General features: G+C 44.0%; 1 protein-coding gene across 1 annotated transcript in view; it reads left to right on the top strand.

Moving 5' to 3' along the window:
• plxnd1 (plexin D1) overlaps nt 1–27,581 on the top strand; it is a 59,351-nt gene that overhangs the window by 5,004 nt on the left and 26,766 nt on the right. Inside the window, exons 3-13 of the mRNA XM_035645191.2 lie at nt 1,951–2,082; nt 3,674–3,774; nt 8,800–8,929; nt 10,652–10,829; nt 11,080–11,188; nt 16,291–16,390; nt 17,782–17,880; nt 19,544–19,633; nt 19,771–19,879; nt 20,975–21,132; nt 24,506–24,651. Coding sequence (XP_035501084.2) covers nt 1,951–2,082; nt 3,674–3,774; nt 8,800–8,929; nt 10,652–10,829; nt 11,080–11,188; nt 16,291–16,390; nt 17,782–17,880; nt 19,544–19,633; nt 19,771–19,879; nt 20,975–21,132; nt 24,506–24,651 — 1,352 coding nt within the window. The remainder of the gene's footprint in view (nt 1–1,950; nt 2,083–3,673; nt 3,775–8,799; nt 8,930–10,651; nt 10,830–11,079; nt 11,189–16,290; nt 16,391–17,781; nt 17,881–19,543; nt 19,634–19,770; nt 19,880–20,974; nt 21,133–24,505; nt 24,652–27,581) is intronic.

The raw sequence follows: 27,581 nt of genomic DNA, 5'->3' as shown, positions 1-27,581 counted from the left end.
TGTTACAGAGGTTAATGGTGCTGTTAGTGTGTGTAATGTGATTCTGACTGTGACTTTGGCTCCGACTAAACATGGGGGAACAGTGGTTGAGATTAAGTTAGGCCTCTTTTACTGTCTTTGAAAGAGCCCTCAGTGAAGTAATTTGTAATTACATGCATTTTTTAATGAAGTCTCCCCCTCCCCATTACAGCTGACTTCCATTTTCTGCCTCTCGCAGTGTCCGCCTTTATCTCACTCAATCTCGGCCAATTTCCCTCCCTCAGTCAGTCCTCCCCTCCTCTCCTCAGCTCATTGCTTCATTGTCTGCTCTCTTTCACTCAGCCTCACATATAAAAGGCTCCTTTAATTCACATCGCAAACAAACCCACTTCATCTCTTTATCTCTCTTGTTCTCGCTCTTCTGCCTCACCTCCATCTGTCTTTATTCTCTCTCCTTAACACCCAGGTACACCACACACACACACACACACACTCACGCACACACACACAGACACACACACATGTGCACACACGCACGCACACACAGATTGAGCACACAGCAGCTGAGCACTCCTTGGTTGAATAGGGTCTTTCATCTGCAGGCATATAGACAGGGAATGAAGTCAGAGTGACCTGCCAGTACAGCAGGTGGTTCATTGGTTGACCTTGTGGCCCACTCTGCCACTTCTCTCCTCACCACTCCCTCCTCTCTGCTGCTCTTCACCTCCCCGTCCAGGTGTGTGGGCTGCTGTTTACTCGGCCCTCAATGTGTCACTCTGCTTATGTGTTTGCAGTCGCTCGGGTGAGGGGTGAAGACATAGCCCAGCTGCTTACTATGTCCAAGGGAGAAGTGTGTGTGTGTGTGTGTGTGTGTGTGTCTCTGTGTGTCTGCGGATGGGTGGGTGGTGTTACAAACACAACAGTGATATTTGGAAGGTTGAGATAATGCCTCCCATCACAAGCCAATGGTTTACTAAGCTTCTGTCTGCTCTGGTTTAACAGTAACCAGCGCGTCTCAGTGGGTGGTGATGGCTTTTGTCGTGTGTGTCTGTGTGCGACAGCGTGTTTGTGTGTTCAGCAGATGGAGAAGTGGCACAGCTCGTGCTTGTCTCCAGATGCCGGTCAGTTTGCCAGTTCCTCAGGATGGCAGGATGTCTCCATTGAAGGGTGACCCGACGAATTGCTGGAATAAGAGCTTTCACTGTCTGCGCGACAGGAAGTCTCACTCAGCACAGTCTGTTTTTCTTTGCAGCTCTGTGTGTGTCTGTGTGCGTGTGTGTGTGCCTGCGTGTGTGTGCGTATGTTTGTGCGTACGTGAGAACATGTCACCCATTTTGTATTATCTTGAGTTGTGGGAAGGCCAGTGTGTAGATAAATCACTGCTCGGGGAACAAGATTAGGCACACCGCTTCAACAAAGGACCTCCTAAAATATATATTTCAGAAGGTTGAGGATGTAAAAAAAATAATACTTGAAATCAAAGATTAATAAGATAAAATATAAAAAAATACCCCACATCTGACAGCTATTGTCAAACATTAATTTCACAAACAACGACGTAGTTATGGTGCTGTCGTGCGTGTCTCCGTCGGGTTCAGAGGAGTTTCCAAGTTTCCATGTGAAAGAACACATCAGTGTTCATAGTTGGCAGCAGTTGCCTCAAAGTTAGAGTGATTATGATGTAAAAGTTGCTTGTGTGAATCCCCTGCCAAATACAGGCGGAGGAAGTGGATTACTAATCTGCTTCTTCTGAGGGGTTGCTAAGCAAGACACCTGGTCCTGAATCTGCTTGGTGAACAGAAAACGATTGCAGCCCATTGAGCAAATTCGCGATATTTGAGAAAGTCGTCTGTATGAATGTGAAGCAAGAAGTTGCTCAGTTGACTTTTCCCATGTTGAATTAACCTTGAGAGCATATTAGCTCTGCATCTGATCCGACCGTGTGTCCTCTGCTCTGATGTCTTCACACAGCTGACCCTCCTGCCGAACATGACCTTGGCCAACCAGTGGACACTGAAGCTGCCGGCCAGCGAGGCAGTCCACCACATCATGACCTTTGACCCCAGCGACAGCAACTTCCTTTATCTCATGACCTCTCACCATGTAAGAATGTTGCGAAAAGACGAGGCTCCGTTTTGCCGATTCTATCCACCTCTGTCTCTAAATTAATTCATTTCGGCATGAAGGGCCATAATCAGACCTCATTTCACGTCTCGTGAATCCCTCACAATTTGGCTGAACACAAATAACAACGTGTGCAGACCTTCAATAGGTTTTAGTGCTGCTTTTGCAAACCAGTGTGTTTGATAACAGCCGTGCTCATGACAGGATGTGGCATCACCTCCAGCAGTCTCTGTTGTACAGTGCAAATGCACCTGATTGTTAGTTGGCTGTCCTGAGATTAACTCACTGCCCTTCCTGCCTTAAGAAGCCAAGCACTGGTGGTCTGTTTTGCAAACTGATAAGATAAAGCTCTTTTCAGACACTAACATGGCAAACACGATGATCCCTAGCACGCCTGTATAGAACGTATACTGTTATATATTTATAAAACACTTAACTTTAAAGTGATAATCTATTACAGTTGCATGCAATCAAAACACATTTCTTGTCCTGTTCATGTTTGACTTTTTCAGCCGTTGCTTTTGAATGATTTAGTCTGTAATACCTCTCTATTAAGTACTTTTATTTGTCGGTTCAATCTATATGCCTACATTTACATACAATGCATGTTTTTTCAGCTGCAATGTAAACAGATAAACCAGCTGCTCTTCTGTTGTCTGTATAAGCAAACGTCTGCTCAAAGAGCTTTCGCTGCCTCCAGAAATTCTGGGACACGAAGTCTTTATTAACCCTCTGGAGTCCACGCTCCATGATCAAATCATGTGATGTGTCATGTGTGTTATTGAGTCCAATGTGTTGATATACTATGTCAAAGTGAAAAATTATTTGCCTGGTCATTTATGCAATGTAATGCTGGAAAAAAAGATACCAAACATTGGCAAGGTAAATATTATTTTTAATGTGGTATATAAAGGCAAAATCTAAATGGCCAAAACAGCCCAGGGCTCCAAAGGACTACAAGCTGCACTTGTTCATACTACAAGTGGAATGTGTCGCTAAATTTATTCAGGACTGTAACTGCGTGTATTGTTACATGACGTTTTAGTAGTATATGAATATCGAATAGGCTTAAGTGGTTTACAAAGCACTATAAAGTAATTATAAGTGGAGATATTTAATTATTATAACTCCTCATGTGGCCTCCTGATAGGTGGAGGCTGCTGTATGAACAGATGAAGACTGACAATATAAAATGTGTCTTCATGAGACAATTCTGTTGACAAATACTGTACATTAATGAAAAAATTTAAATGTTTTGATACTATGTCAACTATATTACAGTGTGTTATACTGTTGTTGGGGTTTTACTCAGATATGTGTAATATCTGTTTTTTTTTCTTTTTTAATCATCTGATTGAAAAGGCCTGTCATCTTTTCTCAGAGCCAAAGACGACATGTTGAAAGAAATTTTTCTGATCCACAGTCCAAAACCCCTATCCATTTATAGCGACATGAAATTCAATCCTCAACTCCGAGCAGTCGGCCCTGTGCATTTGACGGAGATGATGTTGGGAAGGTTTTTAAATGTTATCAGTGTGTTTGTATTTGATCTTTGGGCTGCGGTTTGCAGATGCTGAGGGTGAAAGTGGCAGAATGTGACCAGTGGAAGAGCTGCAGTGCCTGTTTGGGAGCAGGCGACGCCCACTGTGGTTGGTGCACTCTGGAGAACAGGTAAAAAAAAACCACGCACACAGACACAGTTTTTGTTTGCCTACCTCAATCTGTCCAATTAGCTGTCCTCGAACTTGTTCTGCGTAGCTCTCAGCCTCTCTTCTGCTGCCAGTGAAACATAACTCAATCAAACTATCATATGTTTGTGCATCACGCACATGCCACATGCTTTTTGACGCAATCTGCTGAGGAAATGTGAACATGTTTGCTGTCTGTATTTAAGCAACTGGAGCCGTTTATACGAGTAATCGACTTAAGTCATTGCTCATTTTGAAGCAATAAAGGATCAGACTGATGGCACAATGACACAATTTGACTATGTTGTTTTGATACTTTAAGCGTTTGGATCATTGAAACCGCTGAGGCCCATCTTCTGGTTTTCATCTTCCTCATTCTCATTTCAAAATGCTGCCTGGCTCAATGAGTCTTGGCAGTATCAAAGTGTATTTTTGGGGTTTTGGAACGCTGCTGTTGGATCGGTATGAACTGATTTGCTTTTCATTAGGCCTCCGACTGGGGAGTAGCATCATTGTTTGGAGCGGCCTCTTGGTTCTTTGGTAGTGTAGGGAGGGAGTGACGGGCCGGGCGAGGAGTGACTTGGATGGAGTGTTGCTGTGAGCAAGCGAGAGCGCCACTGTGATTAATGTGGCTCTGTCAGGACTGGCTCTGCCGCTCTGTGTTTCGCTGGCTTTCGGGGAGAATATGTGTGGAGACGAGCTGTTTGTTTGTGGGTTGTTTGCCTGCGTGTGTGTGTGTGTGTGTGTGTGTGCGTGCGTGTCTGTGTGAGATGGTTGGTTGCTTGGTGATTAAAGTAGATCAGACGAGATAGTGAATTTTGTGATGAGTTGTGCTGCAGCTCTGGAGGCTCTGGCATTGCCAGCGGCCATTCAGAGCTGGAAGAGTGGAACTGATGAGAGTTGTGTGTGTGTGGGTGTGTGTGTGTGTGTGTATATATAGATGTGGTCAGACTGTGTCACTGTCATCTCCCTGTCTCCTCTCCTTATTTATCTGTCTGTCGTTTCGTTACCCCAGTCCCTTTCTCGCTTCACTGCCTTTATTTTTTACCCTCGTGATTCCCCTCGCTCTCTTTGACTTCTCTTTTCCCTCGCCTTGCCCTCGTATCTCCAGAAGCGTTGTGAATATAGTTATCCCTCTCTCAAGCCACCTCCTCTTCTGCCTCCCTACTCCTTGTCTCCTCTTCCCCTTGTGCCCTTGTCCTCCTCTCTATCCCTCTACAAAGGAGCGTTGATTGTGATGATGGCGGTGGGAGGCCGAGTGCACACTGGCTCTTTTGACAAGGAAATGTCAGAGTGTGTAAGTCTGCGTGTAAGCGTCAGTGTGTGTGTGTGTGTGTGTGTGTGTGCGCGTGTGTGTGTGGCTGTCTGGCTCTTGAAGGCCAGGGAGCTGATGTCATGAGTGTGTATTTGTGTGTTTGATGCGCTGTTTGGCCAGTCATGTTGGCCGCTGGGCTGGCGCTGTGGCCTCAGAGCCCACGGGGGATCAGGAGGTCGATGTGTGGGGGTGGATGGTCTCCTCCATCACCCCGCTGCCTGATACCACTGAGGACAGGGGGGAAAGGGGCCGCTAAAGAACTATCTACAAATCTGTGAAGCCCCTACTGTCTCTGTGGGTGTCTGTTTGATTTTATGCATGGCTTTGACGTCTCTCAGCACGTCTGCATTTAGAGAGAGCATGAAAACACGTCTGTTCGCTTTCTGGAGTCATGCATTGTTGTCTGAAAAAAGAGAGAGCTACTTCCTCTGCCAGAGATAAAGCTCAGTCCTTGATCACTCTTCATGCTGGAGCTGGTTTAATCTGTCACATGTCACAAGAAAGCACTTTATTTTATCTTTATTTGAATCAAATTATCCATCATGTGCAGCTTTTGCTATTCACAAATTATCATGCCTCTCCGCATGTGCTTGTCTCACAGTGACTTTGTGTGTCTGTGTGTGTTCCTGTGTCTGCGCGTGTGGTTTGGAGCTCATATGTTCAACAGTCTCACTGGCTTCACACCTTATCTGACGTGCAGACACTTAGGAGGTGATGAGTTTTCTCGGGTCATATTTTAGCTGCATGTATTGACTCTGTTTAGTTCAAGGAGCTGCTTGAAAAGCTTTTAAAGTCGTGCCGCTGTGCGGCAGGTGAGCAGAATATTTGTCTTTGTACTGTGAAAAAACAAAAGTGCATTGAATCTATTATTCCTCACTGCTGTGCTCCAGCCCATTGCTGTTTGAGTCAGATCAGGTAAAGCACGAATGCATTTAAAAACAAATAGATAAAAAGGTGAAGGGAAGAAATGTCCTCAGCTGAATGACATTTGACTTTGGAATTTTCTGGCCAGTTGTTACAACTAACATGCCGTTTGTTGATTGTCATCTGAGACCACATGTCTTCTTTCTTTTGAGATGGTGAAGTGGAAGTTTCCTGGATGCTTGCTTCAGTTTATACCAAGTATTCAGTACTGAAAGATAGAATCTGGAGTTTACTGGATAATCTAAATATATTCGTCAACATGGAAAACAAGAACAAGGCACACTTGACCCATTGGAACCCGAGAGGAAGTGGTGTTTCACTCCATGGTCTCAAAATGAAATGCAAATATAGCTCAAAGCACAGGCGCATGTTCGTGAGTACAGTCTCAAAGACAGAGCTGGTTTATTGAGCGTCGATCTTTCAGAGTGGTGACCCAAATGAATGGTATCTTCGAATGCTTTGTTCGGTCTTGTTGACATTTTCTTTGGTTCAATATTCAACTCAGGTCAAGATTTCTTAATCTCGTTGTGTTTCAATACTGCAGAGTTCTTGTTTGAGAAGCTTGGCAGGATTTGTGAAATGAACCACAATGTGTTTAGTTCTACAGCCACGACTTTGCCAATTCTAATGTTGTTTCTAACAGTGTATCTATTTACGGATGTAAAGCACTTTGTGATTTGGTATCTGTAAAAGGTGCCATTTAAATAAACTTTACTTTCTTACTTAGTAAAGGTAACAACGTTTGCCACGGTCACCATCTTAGCTCCTATTGCATGTTGAGAATGAATTTGAAATGTGGAGAATAAAATGGAACTAATAAGGTCACATAAGGTTTTTTGGGGTTTTTTGCATTTCGAGAATAAAGTTGAAATGTTGAGAATAAAGTTGAAATGTCAAGAATACATTCAACTCCCCTGCTTCATCAAATCCAGTTCATAGTTTGATATATTCTTTGACTGTAGAAATTAAAATTAAAATTAATAAAAAATGTAAAAAGAATAAAATGTTTTTTAAATCTCCTCATATGTATTTTTTCTCAACATTTCAATTTAATTCTCAAAGCGGAAAAAGAAAATTCCTCTGCCTGGCTCCAATTCTCTTCCAAACCCTCCAAACCTTTGTATCCATCCATCCATCTAAAAGTTGTTACATTTCAGTCTAGCAGATGGACACTTTTTTAAAAAAGAACGAGGGGTCATTTCGTTATCTGTACTGAAACCCATGTATCATACTGACAGCAGTATCAAAACAATTTCAAGAAACAACCAGCTACACTCTCAAAAGCTTTCCGAGTCAAAATGAAATCAATACCTAAACGAATAGTATAATTTCGCCATATTAGACACCGAGTATACGTCAGGGTGACTGTTGAGTTTGCTGGGAATGTGTTGAGTTTTGAGTTTGTTTGTGTGGAGGGGATTTTTGTGTGGCTTGCAGAGCCACTCAGTTCTATTTTTAGTTCCACAGCTGACCTCACAGCCCCTCTCAGTCCCTCAGCGCCGACGGGACTGAGAAGCTGGACACGCACTTGCCTCGGACACACAAACACCAACAGTCACATGCTTTATTTTAAAACAATTGGAAAGTGTGAGAGGGAAGTGGGATGTGCCCAACTCATTATGTGGCCTGTTAGGACGTTGCTGAATGGAGCCTCTTTGGTTTCTCCTGCGAGGTCACTTTGTCCTTCCGCTGTGCGCTGCAGATGAACAGAGCTCTGTGCCAACAGCCGGTGGAGTTCATCAGTGAAGCAGACGTCAGAATATGAAGCCACCTTGCATGTTGAATGACCTTTTACTATTCTTTTGTCCTACCCAGTCATTATTCTCACAGAGACACACACACACATACACACACACACACACACACTGACTGTGCCTATACAAACATATTTTGGATGCACTATTGGTCAACACAGCTAAAGACGTTTTTTTTATTCCACTATCAGTACCTGGCCCCTGATCTTTTTGCCCGTGGGATGGGTTGCCATAGCAATGTGTGTGACCTGGAGTCAAGTAGTCTCTTGTGTTGAGCCTGACAAACTGACAGCCGAGGTCTGAATGTGACATTAGGAGACCAGAGCACCTCATAAATCTGTGGGAAGCAGACCATGAAACCCGACGGTGAGAATTTGTCAAGTCCAGAAATGAAAACAGTAACGTTCCTGCTCTCCTCACAAAGGATGAAATGTTGACCCTCAAACTCTGCGTATACATACCAGTGCAGTTCTTTATCACAGCTGCAGCTTCAGGAGATGATCATATTCGAATGTAGCACACGCGCGCTGATGGAAAAGCCAACCAGAAAAACCCTAAAGAATTTACAACTTTTCTGCTGCAGCCAAGATTTCTTTGCGCGGGTTAACAAGGAAATGTGTGACCACGACAAACAGCATATAGTGAAGAAAACCTACGAAAATAATGTTTGAAAAAAAATTGCATTTGGACATTTTCCGTAGTTTGCCGTTCACATATGACATATGCAAAATCAGGCGCATTCACAACAACAGTGTAGCAGTGTCTGTGTAGCGCACACAGGAGGCAGGACATGGAAAGCAGTGTTTGTCATCAACACGCCCACTCGCTCGCTGTAGATTGTCCAGAGATTTTCCTGCTGTATCCTCACCCGGGCTCACTCGGACATTTTCCAGAAATTTTCACAGTTGCGGTCTCGCATACAGCCTCTCCAGAAAAGTTCAGGAGTTTTCCGGACTCCAGTGCAGGTCAGAGAAAAGCAGCTTTGTAAACTTTCCCTCTGTTACCTTCTGTCCAGATGCACCATCCAGAAGGAGTGTGCTCAGTGGCGGTCGGCACGCTCGTGGATCAGCATGGGTGAAGGCCCTCAGCAGTGTCCGTCCATGACCCTGACACCGCCAGAGATCAGCGTCTCTGCGGACATCAAGGTATCGTCAGCTCCCTTCCTTGTTACCATCACAATCTTCTCACAAGTCATACAGTCATGACCGCTGCAGTGGTCAGTGGGGGCAGTGTTCCGTATTTAAAGCTGCATTATGACCACCTCACTGTTATTATCACCCCGATGGTTAAGTAGTACCAACACCTTTTTGCTGCGGCTGCAGCTGCTGCCTCCACTGCCCCGACCTTCTCCTCAACAGTGTCAGCTTTTTTGTGAAATTCCAAGCAACTGCGTTGCCAACTATGATAAGAACAAATCGGAAATGTGCAACAGCATTTTTTAACTGGCACTAGATAAATAGCTAGAGAGCTTGAAAGAGTGAAGCAGCTACTTGTCGGGACATTGATCCAGACACTGACTGATAGAGAAAAACAGTGAAAAAGTGGATATATGGTGTAAAGAAAAATACGAACTTATTATCTCCTTAAGAAAAAGCTATGAGTATGGTTTAATAAATGGAACACAAAGATCCCTATGTGCAGCGATACGTTCAGGAGCCCTACTGTACCTTTAGCCCTTCAGGGTTAATGCCCCTCAAGAGGAGGTCACTTTGTTGTGGGTTAAATTGGGAATGAGGTTCTACTGTCCCGTCTCCAGAGACAGACGGGGATGTACTTTTTAGTGAAATGTTCTCTATTCATCTATATTCTCTTTCTTCTGATTCGATGATGTTGAAAAAACTTGAGTTGTTCTGTAGAAGGGAAACTCACCAGAGAAGGCAGATTATTTTTTGTTTAAGACCAAGCTTTCATTTTGTGATGAATTTAAAAGTTACCAAGCATTTGACCACTGCAACTGTACTTTTTGGTTTCTTGTAAACCCAAGATAGTTGGGCATGACACAAAAATATAAAAAATAACATTGTGTATTAAATAACATGAAAACCGATGCTTTCAGTAATTTCTTCCAGCCAGCGCATCATGTAACAGAAGCATAATAACAATGTGATAATCAGCTCACTGCAGTCTGACACTTGGAATATATTTGACCTTTAATTACATCTCATAATTAGACGAGGTGGAGAAACGACAGGTCATTAATTGGTTCATTAATTGTGAAAAGTTGCTTGTTATGTAGGTCATTTGAGCCGGTGTGTAATGGATCCACCAGCTGCCCGATCCACAGGCATCCTCCAGAGTCACAGGAAGTCCAGCTCAAGGTTGTCTCCCCAAACAGGAAGCAGCAGACAGGAAGTCGGGGTTCTGGCCAGGAAATGATCAATTCCGACAAACAATAGAGCAGATTTTTGTGACTTGTTAACACATCTTACCGACGGCTGCGGCTCGTATTTGCTGAGCTGAAGAATATGTCATCTTGCTTTTCCTTTCTGTCACCCCCCCCCCCCCCCCCCCCCGATTTTTCTCACATTGAAATAATTAAAGCTCAAATCGAGTCATGTCAATGTGGTGTTATGCTTCTCAATATACATCTGTCATACTTCATCACATAGCCGGATTTAGATGTGAATGTAGCACTATGCCATCTGTTTCGTCATTGCAAGTCGGCTTTTTCTATTTCCCTGCCTGAACTCCTGAACAAACTTGAGGTGATGCCAGCACCGTTTGCCCTCCACTAAAGACTAAATATATTTTTCTGGATTTGAATACATGTGTGGGCACGAGGAACTGAATTTGTAATCAATTTCTGTTGAGATAAAGATCAGCAGTTATCTATATTTATGCTCCTATCATATCTGTTCCCGTCGTAGGATGTCGGCATCCTGATAAATGGCAGTGTTCCCGATCTGGTCGGCCTCCGGGTGGAGTGTGACTATGGTCCAGGTGTTTCTACAGCCGCCACCGTGCACCTGGACTACGGTCCCGCTCAGATCCAGACCTGTCCCCTGCTGTCTCGAAAAAACTACCAACCCATCCCCCCGGGCACAGGTGAGTCTGCAAACAAGCATTTATTTGCTGCCGTGCCAGCCACATTCTTTTCCACACTATACAAATATAGTTGCAGAATGGGATTCTTTGTTTTACTCATAAGATGTTGAGCTGTATCACAACAAATGTAATTTCCCCTTTTGTCTTTGAAAACACAGCAAGGTCTGTCTTTCTCGTTTGTGTTTTGAAAGTGATACCATCTCCAATGCTCCACACGTGCTGCTTTGTTTACATGCTTTTGTTTCTCCAGATCATCTAACTGTGTCCGTGGTGATAAAAGTGAATGGCACATCTGTCGTATCGGGGAGCTTCATCATCTATGACTGCGAGCGGACTGGAGCAATACACCCCAAGACGTCGTGAGTCGCACATTAATTGTCACCACTGTTTATCTCAAACTCTTGCTCTTGACACCGCGCAAATTCATTCACTTGGTGGATGAAAGTAACCAAATGCACTTACTCAAGTACTTGAGTATTTTATACTTCTGCATCTCTCCATCTGTGAGGCAAATATTGTATTCCACTCCCTTCTCTTTGCTCCACTACATTGATCTGCCTGCTATAGTAACTAGTTACTATATAGATTAGGATTTCACATCAAAAAAACTGCTTCCCAACCTTTTTTAGCTTGAGATCTCAAACAAAAACACAGCATCTAGTTTGGGGGCTCTTGACCTTTCACCTCTTAAAATACGCACATATTTTAAATTCAAATGACTGCTTGAGGCACAAAGAGGTAAAAACTCTATATGTACTAAATTCACAAAAACACATGAATTTGTGTCATTGTGTAGTGGCACTTTCTTTCTTTTTTAGTAGCACATTAATTATCTCCTGATCCCTCAAATTTATCTTGTGACCCTTCGGAGGGGCCTGACCCCCAAGATTTGGAACCTTCTAAACTAACATAGTGTATTTACCACCATCCACTGGCTTTTTGATTTGCAGCAGAGCCATCAAGACAATTTCTCCTTAATGAGACTTTAATACCAATAAAATATGAATATAGCTGTGCCTAAACATAGGGCTTTGCCAACCCATGGTGTAAATATCGGCCAAATGTCAGCTCCAATCTCTGTGGCATTGTGCACATATAGCTTGAAGGCGAAAGACAACAAAGCCTCTGCACTGTGTCTCAAAGGCCTTTGTCCCTCAAGTCTTCCTCTCATGCCGTTTCCCCACTGCTTCCTCTTTAGGCCTCCGTCAATAAACACTGCCGACACGTCCTCTCGGAGGGTTCACTGTGTATTTGGCCTGCTCAGGAATCCTCAGCAAAGGATCAAATTTTGGATTAATATGCTGTTAGCGTTAAGCCAAAGGAAATTGGATATGTTTGTCTGGCTGGTCATCTTGATGTTTGTTTTTGTGGAGGACTATGACTTGTATGGCCTGGTCACAAAAAGGGGTTTTCTCATATCTGGAGGCAAACCAGCTGGCTTTCCCCCTGCATGTTGGACCGTGTCAGAGGATCCACTTTATCTGATGGGCAGATCTTGTGCGTACGTGTGTGCATGTGTGTTTGACTGATTCCCTGTGACTGAAACTGTTTGGGTGTGTCCCTTTTGTTCCGTTTTTTGCGGTGCGAACACAGCAGTCGCAGGTCCATGTGTGGAAGACTGCACCCAATATGTGCACATGGCCTCGGTGCTCGGCGAGGTCCAGGAGTGTGAAATAAGACGGTGGTTTGTTAAAGGTGATAATGAGCAAAGTGCCATTCTCACAGGATGAGCAATGGGCTGCAAACTGCGGAGCTGCTATACTCCGTCTGATTTTAGTCACTTCAAGCTGTTTTTTAAATAATCCCTTAAGATAGACCTGTGAGCCACATCGCCTCAACGAAAAGGAGATAGTGGAGTCTCTTTGTTTTGTGCTTTATGGATAAAAACTCAAATGTTGAACTGGAGCACCCCTTTTACAAGTTGCACTGTAATAAATCAGAAAATACATCCACATATGTAATAAAAAGAAAGTCATCGCCACATTTATCATTCTCAAGGTAAAAGGGGAAAAATGTCACAATTCTTCTTGGTAGGAGTTTGAACAGTACTTAATCAATGTGGGGGAGAGTTTCAGTTTTACGAGGTCTTTATTATGACATGAGTGTGCTGAAAAGGGTTGTGTGTTGTTCAAATAATCTGTGAGTTTGTTGTGTATGAATGTGTTTAGACAGAGCTCCCATGACCTCTTCAAGTGGTCACTCAGCAAAGTGTTAATGACAACCAGACCACAGCATTCCAATCTCACCAAGCAGCCCAGTCGGACAAACCCCGGAACCTGCCCTCTCACTCTTTCTCTCACTGTTTTTTTTATGGTTCTCAGCCACACTCACACTCTCTGTCTGTGTTTTATTTGCTCTTGATGTGTTTCCCTGTCTCTCTCTTTTCTCTCTCTCTTTCTTCGTCTGTCTCAGTCCGTTTGCTCCACTCATCCTGTCCTTCTCTTCTGCTCCCGCTGAAACTGGTCTTTTCTTCTGGACGTTTTTCTTTTTGACAGAGACGTGATTGAGGATGTGTGTTTAACCGCTGTGTCCACTGAGAGGCCCCGAAAGTGCGAGCCCGACTGTGTATTTAGTGTGTGTGTGTGTGTGTGTGTGTGTGTGTGTGTGTGTGCGTGCGTGCGTGCGTCTGTGGTCATTATGACTTGAGATGGACAGTGCCATAGGGTGTTTACTGTTAGTGTAAGGCCAAGCAGAGAGAGTGAGAGAGAGAGAGAGAGAGAGAGAGAGAGAGAGAGAGGGAGTGTGGAGAGAACGGAGAGAAAAGAGTGAGACAGAAAGAGAGAGAGAGCATGTTCATGGGTGGTGTTGTAAAGGTGTTTTTGGTGAGACAGAAAGGGAGTCAGGGAAAACAGAAAGGCTGCAGCTGATACAAGCCTTGAGGTGCCGTCTGCTTCTAATCAGAACACACACGCACACACACACACACACACACACACACGCACACACACACACACACACGTTTCAATCACGTTTCTGCATGCTCTTACACCCACTGCACTCCCCCAATCTAGATCCCCTCCGAGTGCTGCCATCACTGGAGGTGATATCATTCCCAGTGTGGGACATCTGTCTCTTCCCAGAGGCAAAACAGTGACACACACACACACACACACACACACACACACACACCTCAACATTTTTGGAAAACAAAACTAGAACTAGCTGTATGGCTAATTAGGAGTTAACCATCTGGGTGAGTGAACCCTTTAACTTAAACTTAAACTTTATTTAATTGAAATGATTCAATCTAAATAATCTCTAGGTTGTGACATTTCTTAACTCTGTACGACACAATTTTCTGGCTTTTTGTAACTGAATGGGGGAATCATTTTTTCATCAATATAAGACTTTCAGTGTCTCTCTGGCCTTATTGTCTTCTCTGACCCGCCAGCTTAAAAAATAATCATCTTCCTAAGTAATACTCCTCCCAAGTTTGGTAAAAATCCGTCAATGTTTTGTTGAAGTTATTTGTGTATACACACACACACACACACACACACAGGGGAGAAAACAATACCCTGCTTCCAGCTATGCCGGCGCACAGGGTAATAAAAAGAAGGAACTGTGCAAGGGACCAGAGTAAATTATATTCAGACACAGTGTACATGGAGTTTCCTGTCATGTGTGCGTTTGACCTCTTTCATACAGTGGTTAAGTGGAGAAAATGAATTTTCGGTGCATTCCACAATGAAGAGGATTTAATGAAATGGCATTCATGTATATAGTATTTTTGTTGCGATGGTGATATTGTGAACAAGGAATTCAGTATGTTGGGAAGAAATCTTTATTCATGGATTTGGCCGATGATGTAGGGATTTTTCCTCTGATTATGATCAAGAAACAAGAGTTAAATAAGGTTCTTTGTTGTTTCCACATTCATGTGGGTCTGCACCGGTGCAATGTTGCCACCGCAAGGGATTGTGGGACAGCATTATCTCCTTTCCTTTCTTAAAGGATGGTTCAGTGGATCTGATGCTAAAGGAGATAAGAGCTCCTTTGCTGAACATTTAGAGAATTCGACCGGCTCTTATCATGGTTGCCACTTAAATACTTCCAGACCTGTGCTCCTACAACCTGACGTGACACCATGAAGAGATCAAAACAAGATGTTTCTATCCCGCAATGTCTGTGACTGCCATAGCCCTCTCCCACCAACAGGGCTCCTTTCTGGTTTGCACACCAAACTTGAAAATTTGGTTTGGAGCTGGCAGCAAAAATTAGCTGGTTCTTCACAGTGAACCATGACGACGTGTGTGGGCGTGTTGTTGTCAGTGCTCGTTTTTTGAGAGTGAAAAAATGAGTGTCTGCAATAGAAGAACAAATGCTCGCAGGAAGTCAATGCACCTTGCTACTGTTAACTTCCGTTGTACATCCTTCCATTGTGTCCACCTTTAATGATGCATCGATGGTTCCGCTCAACACTGATGGAAACACAGGCACGTTTCCCTGTTGGTGGAAAAAAAGAAACACAGAAAGAGGATACATACACATACATACACAGCCACATACACATACATACACAGCAAGACAATAGTCTTTAGCAGACATTACTAAAACTAAAGTGAGAATGTAGGCATCGTATGTGGGATCAACTCAAAATAAACTGTGTCCCTGTTCACCTCAACGAAGACACGTGTGCCAGAGCAACAGTGTAGCGCACTGACGTGTTTAATAGTTTTTGGACATCAACATTTCCACAGCAAAGATCAATAAACTATCTCAGGTTCTAATTACACAGGCAGTATTTGTTAGTAGGCCCAATTCATTGTTGGTTTTGGTCTTCGCATGGAATTTTCTCACCGTAACAAAAATATACAATATGGGCAGACTTCTCCTTTCACTTGAAAACTGGGTCCTAACCATCAAGCATCCCTTTGAACTTAAGGAGAGAGCGCTCACTTCACAAACACAGACAATTTCAACTTGTCACAAGTCTCTCCCACCCGCCGGTTTTTAAAAGGGTGCGTCTTTGACCCATTACAGCTAGACTCTAAATGGATCTCACAAAGATGGAAAAGCTGGAGACAGCACACACATTATCATTAACCAGCCACTGTTAAACGCCCTGTTCAGGGCAGGAATGTCGCGTCCTTATTCCACCTCGCCATTCCATACGGTGCGAGACATATTGTTGTGGCGTTAGTGTGAGTGACTGAGTGTTTGTAGAGAAATGCATTGTTTCATCTCAAGATGTTTTGGCCCTGTTTGACTTACTGTTATCGTGACTAATCATTGCTTCAATTTATGAAAGCTATAAACTTTGATGCCTGTAATCAGTTCAGCCTCAGTCTGTGTTATAGTCCAAATGCATCAGCGTTTGAAAAAAACCTATTTCCTGCATGGGAACAGATCAGAGTGAGATACAGGGGACTAGAGCGGGGCAGCTTTGGCAATATTTGATTCTTGTTTCTCAACTCTTTCCATGTCTGTGTGTGTGTGTGTGTGTGTCTCCATCTGTCAGGTGTGTGAGCTGCCTGAGCACCAGGTGGAAGTGTTACTGGGACCAAGAGAACCACCTTTGTGTCTCCAGTAAAGATGAGTCAAAGCACAACCTGCTGGAGGTGAGTAATCCTCACGTTCTCTGATCCATCATCCAAACCGATGCCTGGAGGATCTCATGATGTCAGGATCCCAGTGGTCACAGCCTCAGACATAATCCAGACTTGTAGAGGCTGTCCAACATCTCTGGGTGTCCTGTAATTAACTGAGTCCAGACGGGTTAAGGCAAGAGCAGTCGTGGTAATTCAGGTTGAATGTCTCAACGACAGAACGCAGAAATGTTGAAAGCAGTTATAAAATCCCAGGAGGTTCTTGGTTTTACAGACTCATAACGGGGTATGAGTCTCTTAACTTTCTCCGTCTGCTAGTTTAGTTTGGTCTCCCAGCATGTGGGAGAGTAGATTCGCTGTGCCCTTGTTTTTTGTAAGGAATGATTTCTAATTGTCAAGACTGCTTGTTGCCATCGATGCATTATTGTCAGTTTTAATTTATCATTTTAAGTAGGTGATTGTACAAAGGGATTATGTAGGTATGTAAAGCCCCACTGGGGCGGCAAGCAAACAAACCAAACACTGTAAAAGGTTTGGCACGAGCCTATGAAAAGGCTGTGAAACTCATGAAATTCATCCAAAACGAGCGTAGCCTCATTGAAACCAATACCGTACGCTGTGCGTGTCCCTGGAAACATCAAGACTAGGTCAGCCATCGTTTCATTCCTGCTCCCTCTGGAGTTTTATTGCCCAGTCAGGCCCCACAGCCTGTGTGTGGAGGCATCCTCTCAGCAGACTGTGACCCTTGGGGGCGTTCAGTCACAATACTGGACCCAGCGGGAGGGGAGATGATGTGGCTCGCAGTGCCTCTGGTCAGCTGCTCATCAACCGCTCTTGTTTTAAGTGTTTTAAGTGTTTTACTGCCATGAGTGTTTAATGTTCAGCCTTATATCAAAAGACCTCCTGAAAAGGCAAATGGATTTTTGTTGTTGTTGAACAACTTAAGTAATAAAGACATCGCTGCTTTTCTTGAAGCAGGAAAATGCAATAAATCTAAAGTGAGGAATGTTTCTTCAGACCCCAAGATACAGAAAAACAAACATATTAAAACACAGGAGGCGTGTAACTTTTAGTCAGTTAATCAAAATGTAGGTTCTTTTCAAGCATGAAAAACTTTACTAGGTCTTAATGAAGGTCATAAAGAGAAGGGAGGTGAGATCACAAGTTTCCTGCTCTGCTGAGTCCATCACAGTGTCCGGTCGGTGGGTCTGTTTTTCTAATCCCTCATCGTCCCTCTATTTGAAGCTATTGTTGTTTCTCTCAGAGCGAGACTTCACCCTCTCATTTCCTCCTCCTCCAGATAAACAGGACAGGTATTTTAGGTTGCGGATGTGTGCAGGGCAGCCATTGTTTCTTTAACTGCTATATGTCACTTCCTGCCCCGACACCCCACCTCACCACAGAATGCAGCTTCCTGTCCGAGCCTGGTTGCCTCCGAGGTTCCTCTGTCTCCGTCAGAAATGGCCCAGGACTTCACCTTATCCCTGATCAACATCCAGGAGGTAGGACAGACGACCTCCAGCGCTGGTGCTGGACTTGGACTTTGTCCAAAATACGTGTTGTGAAAATGATTGGAATAAAACAGAAGCATATGGTGTGTTCGCTTCAAGCTGAGTCAAACACAGATGGATATTTGTGTGGGGAGGGGGGATGTGGGTCAGTGCGCGAGCTAAAACTTGAGTTTGGTTGATCTTCATGTTGTGAGACAGAAATGGAAGTGGAGAATGAGCGAGGATGTTTATGCTTATGCTGCTCACTGCTCGGCTGTCTGAGCCCACCATGCCTTGGGTATCTTACTGTGGCAAGCTGAGTTGTGTCCTCGTCAGCAAAGTGTACAATGTGCTGTCGGTCTTAGGCAGCACACACAGCAGGAGCTTTATTTGCTTGTATTCATTTTCAAATTCAGCTAGTCCTTCCAGATCAGTTTTTTTTTAAACTCCTATTGTAATCTTTAATCCACACTGAGCGAGTCAGACGCTGATCCTGCATCACTCGATAAGGACTCTAAAAATTCCAGTGCCGACTCGTTGCCAGGTGTGGTCAGTTACACATGCCTAACCCTGGCTGGCCTTTCGAGGTCTCTCCCGGTGTGTTGCTATGGTGACAGACAGTGAGGAACATACAAACTCAGACACACATACTGAATGTGACACACAACCTGGATGTGATTGGTCGTTGAAACTCCTCTTAATAAGCGAAAGTTTATTGGAACCGACGCTGTTTGAATAATGTCTTCATCTTGTCGACAAGTCAACATAGTCATTTGTGGTGTCATCAGTCAGAGCCTTGTGGAATCCGTGGTGAATTTTGGTTTCGTTTCCCAAATGTTAAAGAGGCAACAAGACAACCTTCGTGGAGGAGAAGGAAGAAGTATGTTCACGGAAGCTCTTATTTCGGTTTCTGGCTCCAAGAGAATGACATGGTGAAATCAAGGCGTGTGTGGTGTCACTCTTTTCGATCGCCATTACACTGTGCAATCAGTTTCAACATCATAATGTTGAGTCTGAGCCAAAAAGTTGTCTACTTGTGCCTTAAAGAACAGACTTAAAATAAGCACAAAGAGTTTGTATGTTGGAGGTTGTTTTGGTTTTTTTGGTAAAAAGAACCGGACAGATGCAATCAAGGTTCTCTGGTGTCAAAAAAATCATATAAAGAGCAAAATCCGGGAGACGGTGTTCATAGTAGCCCAATTAAAGCTGGAGTCACAGGCAAATGATTCCCTCCACTCTAAGTACTTATCCTTTACTGCTCTTACCTATCTTAGTTTTTTTCATGGTCTTAACTTCACACATCCTTTCTCAGTTAAACTCAGGGCTCTCATTTTATGAAGAATACATTTACATTCATTACTCTGACTCCCAGATGATTTTGCCGAGGTGTGGGAGTCCAGATGTTTATGAATTATGAATTTTGAATGGATTGCATATTTTTCCTGGCAGGGACAATTATTGTGGGTTATTTCAGTTTCCTGGTATCAGACGTGTAAATTGTTACCAGACAGGTTTGAAAGAGCATTTCTTTGCAGAAGCTGTCTCCAATTGTCTCATTTCTGAGCACTGAAGCGGCGATTATATCGTTCTGAGAACAGCATAATATTCTACAATTTGCTTTCTTGTCTTTGTAAATGCTGCACATTGTTTAAAATATGTGCTTTGCATGACACAGGGGGAGGAGCTGGAATGTGACTTTGGGACAGAGCAGCGCTATGAGGCCACATGGCTGAACAGCTCGACTGTCAAGTGCAGCGGAGTGACAGTAAGTATGGACAATGGGTCAGTTTTCCAAGACTAAAGATGAGCTACTTTCTAACTCAGTCACTATGAATATACTGCTTCATTATTGTTAGGTTCAAGCCTGTTTGTAAGCTGTTGTCTGTTTGTCTGTCAATGTAGCTGTCCACTAATCAGAGGACTCAGGTTTATCACCTCAACCTGCGGAGGAGAGGATACTTTACCCAACAGGGGGAGGATGTTTTTGTCGACAGCCCGCAGCCCATGGAAGGTAAGACCTTACACCCATGGTTTTGTAGACTTGGAAAAGAAAACAGATGAAAAATACAATTGCCATCTGTTACGCTTCAGCTGTTTGCTCAGCAGTGTAATTATAGACAGCCACAAAAAATGAAAAACAAGACAAAATGTGACATGGATGACACCGTTGCTCTGAGAATGTGTTTCACCTGTGCACGGATATTTTCTGATGAGATCAGTGGATTTGCTCACACCTGGAGAAAAATAAAGAACTGCTTACAGGGGCAAGCAGTGCAAGACTGCCTTTCAGTTGCAATAATAGTAGTTTGTCCATTACAACACATAATTTGCCAACAACTAGTAATTTGCCATGATATCACATTCTCCTACCATCTAATTACATAGAACGATTATGGGAGATAGGGAGAAGCAATTTAAGGTGCTATCAATGCCTCTCACAACCCATGTCCATCTTTATTGTTGTAAATACAATCTGAGCTCCATGACAACGGTGGGATGATGAAAAGTGGCGTGCATGTTGTTGAACTTGGCATGTTGTCTTTAGTGCAGCAACGAGCCAGCGCTTGCCTTTCCCAGTTCCAGATGTGCTGTACACAGTCCATGTGTCCACCATGTGAACAACGGCCCTGGTCCGCTGCCAGACACTCCGCGCTGCTAACGGACATGACGGTCACTTCGTAACATGCGGAGTCATCAAATTCTAAAACAGCTCCCTCTTTATCACGCACATGCAGGGACATAGACACTGCGATGTGCACACAAATGCAAACACAGGTGCACATGCAGTGATACAAATGGGACTTCTCACCGGGAGGCACATTGGAACGTGAACATGATCGTCTGTTCCTCGCTGGCTTTGTTCTCCTCCTCTCTTTTTTTCCTGCCCTTTTTTTATAGCCATGAATATATCATCTTGCAAAATGCTTATGCAGTTTATTTAGAGCATGTAGACCATATGGTTCATATACAGTAAGACTCATATGAGGTATAAAACAATCTTAGGAGTCTCCAGCACCCAAAGTCAAGGCAAACACAGCTCATAAAAGCTGCACTGCAACAATAATTGTCTCTTTCTCTCTCTCCTCTGCCTCCCATCTCCTTCCAGTGGAGGTGTACAACTGCGGAGTGGGTAGTTCAGACTGTTCCCAGTGCTGGGGCCGGGAGGATCAGGGCCACCTCTGTGGCTGGTGTGAAAACAGCTGTAGGCTGCGGGACGAGTGCCAGCCAATCAGGGATCAATGTCCGGCTCCTGAGATTCACAAGGTGAGATCACAAGTTAAAAATGCATGATGCTAGACAACAAAGGAGACCCCCCCCCCCCCCCCCCCCCCCACACACACACACACATATCTCCTTTTTGTAGCCTCCAGGCTCTATTTTAAGGCCATAAAACGGTGAATCATGGGGTCACTCACATGATGCGGTGCTCCCATGCTCTGTCTGTCCAGTGTCAGCTGCTGAGGGCAACGTTTGAACAGAGTCTCATTAAAGCAGTTCCCTCAGTAATATCACTAACACACACTTAGCCATAGGCCTCTGGAGACACAGCAGAGTTGATCTGCTTCACTCTTGAGAAACACCTCCTGTCCCGTGTAACTACAGTATATGTGTAAACTGTTTGGATTTGGGGTATGAAAGCTATATGTGTAGGGTTCTTTGTGTGGAAAACCACTGAAACACAATGAAAGCAAATAAGGACCATGAGGGATTTTAGATATGTGACCACAAGAAGAGCCAAACCAGACTGGTAATCTGAATTAAGGAGTGTTTATCTTTAACATAATCTGACTGCGGTCACGTCAAAATGGTCATCACGATTACCGGCAGGGTTCTTTTCTTTAAAACTGTTTCTGGAGCTCATTGTCATGACCACATTCATCTGATTGTCCAACTATAATGGGAGTGTGTTTAGAGTTGTCCCCCAAACCTTTTTTTTTTTTTGCTGCTACCGAACTTTATACCAGCGGAGCCATTGTAGGCGGTCATGGGAAGCACGGCTCACATGAGACCCAGTCGGCCTCAACATCCTGCAGATAAAACCTCGTCAGCCCAAGAGAATAAGCAAGCAGAACAAAGCAGGCGGACACACACACACACATTCTCTGACACACACATATTGCCATATTGAAGCGTTCACGATTATCCCTCATTCTTTGTAGCTGTCAGCACACTGTGACTAACAGGATGCTCTGTGAGAGTCTAACTTCTTACGTGACTGAAGTTAGTTCGATGGGGTGAGATGCCGTATGCGTGGGTAGACTATTGCTGCAATTCTCTCTCTCTCTCTCTCTCTCTCTCTCTCTCCAACTCACACACACCACACACACACACACACACACTGGTTCTCTCAGGAGAACGAGTTGCAGAAAGGATACTGGGGCTGTGGATCTGTGGGGTGTGTGATGCAATGCTTTGGCAGCCATGTTTTCCCAGAGACTCCACAGGGGTTAGCAGCTGAGTGCTTACAGAGGAAAAGACCCGCTCTCCCTAAATATTCACACTTACCGCAGTAGTTCGTATGGTCCTGTTGACGGTGTGTTATATAGGTCAACCTTTCTTTTCTTGCTCTGCTTTGTCACTAATACATTCACTACGAACAAGGTATTAGCACCATAGTATGAGAAAAGAGGTAGGATTGAATTTTTCCCTGAGTTTTGCCACTTAATCATGAAAATTGCATTCTGTTCCATGCAATGACATAAGACAACAGACATGTTTATTATCTCTGTCAGCCTTTTATTCTGTGTTCTGGCGGCACTGTTTAAAAAAAAAAACAGTGATTACTGGTGCCTCAGCATCCAAAACAGGAACTGCCGGGCATAGTTTGTCCATGACATGAAAAGAAAAGCACAGAGGGATCTGGGTGAGACATAAACGGTTTGTGAGAGAGGATGGAGAGCTGGACAGAGAAAGGGTGGCGAGGTACGGTATAGCGAGGAGCTTTTTCCTGTTTTTGTCCTCATGTCCTCTTTGATTAGTGTGATGCAGGGGAACTGGAGTGAGGAGAGGAAGATGAAAGCTCTGACCTCAAAGTGATCTGTTCAGAACCAAAGAAAAAAAGTAAAAACAAAAAGAAAACATAAGGAGTTCATCAGGTAGGTAGTTAATCTGGTGCAGATTAGGCCTACCTATCTGGGTATTTTAGATTTTAAATCCAAGAGTGGAGAAACGTGTAGTCCCCGAGGGCGTCTCATAGCGCCAACATTCCTCGTGGAGGTTTTTTTCACAGAGACAGACTCACACCCTGGGATCTCCCCGCAGGCCTGGCAGAGTTTTTGCTGTAAATCAAGACTCACTTCAGACTTGTAAGAGGTGTAAATGAACAGCATGCCAGCTGATGGAGATGTCAATGCTCAGTGGCACCGCAGAGACTCACTAGGTGCTATAAGACGCGTTGTGATAATAAATAACTCGACTTTCTGCTGAGCTCTGTGGCGATGGTGTGTTTGTCTGCTCACACATCCATTTATGTGGCGTTTGTACAATACATGTGTATGAGGGAATGTGGATGTATGGTTTTGTAAAAGTAAGTATACAAGTAATGGGTCGGTTTCCAACACTGTTTTCACATGATATTAAAAATAATACATCCTTGCTGTGTTCAACCACCTCCCCTTTAAGCTGAGAAATAGATGGTTTATTTGTCTGCACCGTCACTCTGCCGGGCTTCAAATGAACTGGATGCATTTTTTTCAACCTTGTCCTCTCAACTAGACGAAACAGAAGAAATGCTGTTTTCATTCTTAAGCTCAGTTTGTCAGATCGAGCTGGAGCCAGGCTAATAACACAGAGGGGTCACAGTGACCTCAGGTCAGCCGGGGGGGGGTCATTCAGAAAAAGCCTTGCTGGGCCCTCGCTATGCTACAGTGGCAAGATGATGGCGGATTGCTTCTGTCTGGGCGTCGGAGATGCTATCTCTAAAGCCGTGTTGCCGTGGTGATCGGAGAGGCGACGGCCCTCTCCTTTCTTTTCAGCGGCTTCTGAACGGAAAGTTGGGAGACCTCAGGCGCGACGGCTGTAATGTTGCATGAGGGCGTGCATCTAAACAACAGCAGAAATGGGACTAAGGAATTTGACAAAGCGGACACCGGAAAACAGATGAAAGGCAATAAAACTGCATTAATTTTTGCCTTCGGCCCCTCACCACCACCATCAGTAGTCACTGTGCTCTTGACACTCGGTTCCCTGAATTGCCTCACCACTCATCCACCTTTGTGCAGTGCTCTCCACCTCGCCTCTCCAGCCGTCACTCTCTCACTCTGCCTGTCTCTTGTGGCGTGTGAAGGGGGCTCTTAGGCTGCTCTCTATTTGCATGTGCTGTGGAGGATTAGAGGCTGAAGAGTCTCAGACTGACACATTTAAGTGTCCACATCATGTGTGCATACACCTAAACCGTGTGTCTATTCAATTAGATCTCAGTCTCCAGCAGAAGGACACTTACACTGGGCCACTCGCCCTAATCTCTCTGTGTGCCGCACTCAGCATCTCCCTTCTCTTAATTCTCTGTCGTGTTCATTGTCATCCATCATTAGTGGGGTGTTTTATTTGGTGATAATCTGCTTTTGAGCTCTGATTTATTGTGCGCAGTACAGGCTTTTCTTTCTCCCTGCTCATTGCTTCACTGTGTCTTTGTCAGATCTTCCCCCTGAGGGGTCCAGTGGAAGGAGGCACCTTGCTGACAGTAGAGGGCAGGAACCTGGGCCGGAGAGCCGCAGCAGCGAAGGTCTCTATTGGAGATGTGCCATGTACCCTCCTGCCCGACTTCTACACTATCTCTGTTAAGTAAGTAACACTGAATTATAATTTTACAAGTTTAGCAGCAGAGTGTGGTGACCTTTTTTCTTTTCTTGATTTCTGTTACCTTGTACATAAATATGATTTTCATCATCTACATCGTCGTATACATCAATAACATTTATATTTAAGCGCCTGTTAAAATATGCAGTTATGCTGCAGCTAGGGGTGGTGAGATTATAGCTCACAATAACACGTTGGCCATGGTGACATGACACGCTCTCCACCAGGTGAGAGATCAGGTGGATGGCAGACACTCAGAGTAAGTGAGTGAAAGATCTGTCACAGTTAACAAGCCTCAAACAAATCCGGACATGTACAGAACATCTTAGCCGTGAACACGGTGTGAAACCAGAGCTGAAGCAGTGAAACGAAAGATCAGATCAGCGATCATTACATATAATGGACGGTGGGAGTTACTGTAGCTGTTCCACATGAGAATCACTTACTGACTGGGAACGGCATTAAAAAAAGGTTAATGCTTTAAAAATACAACTACAACTAGAACTACAACAGCAAAAAAAAAGTATTGCTGTACATTCGTAGTACAACATAAAGGCTGTATAAAGCTTTTTGTGGCTAGGGAGCTGCAAAAAATTTGATAAAAATAAATTGATGAATAAAACATTAGAATGACAGAGTAACAGTAACAAACTTAATCTTTAGTAGAATAAACCACTGACAGTGTCAGACAATGATACTTTTCAGTTTTAAAACCACCTTTATATAAATTACCACACTTCCCCTCACAGATCACCATCATAGAGCATCAGTAGAATCGACCATTGCTTGGAAATATTTTTATGAAAATATATTTAAAAAATTAACAAATTTTTCGAAAGAAAGCTTCCCTGCATGGTTTAGTTTATTACCATGTGTATGTATTCATGAGGCTAATTTTAACAAATATTATTATGCAGCACACTTCTCATTTGAAACGACTCCAGTGCCGTCTCCTCGTAGCTCAGGGACCATCACACTATCACCATGGAGACAGCAGGGCCCCGCTTCGGCTCTGGGATAACAGAGCTCGCTGGAAGTCAGTAACTCTACAATTACATCCGAACTTCCATTCAGTGTCTGTAATGTTCCTTGACTGGAACTGTTTATCTGGTCTTGCTCCACTGAAGCCACTCATTGTATTAAGACCAGTTCGAGGGTGAGCTGTGGGTTTTACCTGTCACTCCAGCTGCCTGACACATCCCCCCGCCAAAACCGCACACCGGAAAAACAGCGAATCACGTTTCACTCCCGGGATGTTCTCAGCTTGTGTCGTCATTGCTTCATTGGCTCCCGAGGCCGGTTGTTATGACAGCGACGCATACCCTCATCATCGCTGGAAGTGCCACTGACAAATCATAGCACGTCAGTGCATCGGACGGTGTCAGCACATTGGACTTGCAGACACGCACACATGCACAAACACAAGTGCATCTTTGTGCTTCCATGCTTGTGGCGACCTCCTGGATTAGATTTGATCCTATCACGTCCCATTAACTCAAACACGATACATCCATCCTCAACATTTAATCCTCCTGTAGTTAAATCTAATTTTGAGAATAAAATCTAAGCATATTATTTCCACATCCTAAAAGCCACTTGAAGACACGAGGGCTGGAGGAAATAAACCTCCTTCACAAAAATATCCTCATTTAAGAAATTGGCTCTCGCAGAGGTGCACACAAACTCACTAGCACACACACACACACACACACACACACACACACACACCTGCAGATGTGACCTCATTTACGAGGGCTGTTGAGACAGGTGTCTGCCAGAGTGCCAAGAGGTCAAAGTTTACATCTGCATGTCAAAAGGAAAATTCAGCGCTGGAGAGACGGTGCTCCTCTGACTTGTTGTCAACATTTTAATTATTGGCACCGTCTGCCCAGGCACACCTCCTTTACTGGAGTACAGATCCTCTCTGCTGCCCTCTCTCTCAGTTCAATGTGACCCCCGAGTGGCTTTAGCCCCTCTGCATTTAGCACAACCCAGACAACGCTCACATCCAAACACACAGACTTGGTTGTTGATGATCCTCATTATCCACTCGAGGGAAACGCAGACTTCTCAGAGTTCTAGCCAAAATAATGCCCTCTGTAACCCATAATATCTCCACAGAGGGGCTGTGCCGGAATGTGCATGGAGCAGGGGTCAGTCCGGGCTCCGTCTGTTCCGACTTGGAGTCTGCCTTTTCCTTTGACAGGGATCACACTGCATCAACATCACGCTCAGCTCACACGCATACACACATATACCAGGGCCTGCGTGCCTGGAAGAGGCTTGGCCCGTGAACATATTAACATATCTTGAATTTAATCCACAAAAGTCTTTTTGTATGTTTTTGTATTGGATTGCCGGCTGTCAGGAAACATCACACACACCTGTAATCTAAAAAGTGACAGTGGATTGTGTGTGCTCCATCAGAGCACACAGTAAACTACAGTAGCAGTCATCGTCCCATGACGAGTGTCAGATTTGGCAAAACTTAAAATGAATTAATCATTTTCATTTTGTCAATCCATCCATGCATTTTCTGCCTCTTATGTGCTTGTAAGTTATTGCATTCTATTTAATTTGGTGACATTTACTGTAGAAGCCCTGCTACACAGGGAGCCCAGAATACAGTGTTATGTTGAAATGCTGCAGACTTCACCATAGCTTTTATCTGCTGATGAGCCTTTGTTCATACTCTTCAAGAAATATTGTTTTTTATTTAGTTGTATCATTTTTTCCTCACAGAATAATTCTCAACAGAATGTTTCAATAGCAGATACAATATATTATGATGTTTTGTTTTGATAGCTGTTTGATTCTCAGCCTGATTCTCCAGTTTGGCCTGAAGCAACCCGAAAGGTTTCGACTGACTCAGGCTCCAACTTCTTCATTTTCACTCAGACACGTTTCAGTTTGTT

The sequence above is a fragment of the Scophthalmus maximus genome, chromosome 3 (assembly GCF_022379125.1).
Source record: "Scophthalmus maximus strain ysfricsl-2021 chromosome 3, ASM2237912v1, whole genome shotgun sequence".
Taxonomy (NCBI): Eukaryota; Metazoa; Chordata; class Actinopteri; order Pleuronectiformes; family Scophthalmidae; genus Scophthalmus; species Scophthalmus maximus.
Note: the sequence above shows the minus strand (reverse complement) of the source record. Positions and strands in the feature narration are given on the sequence as shown.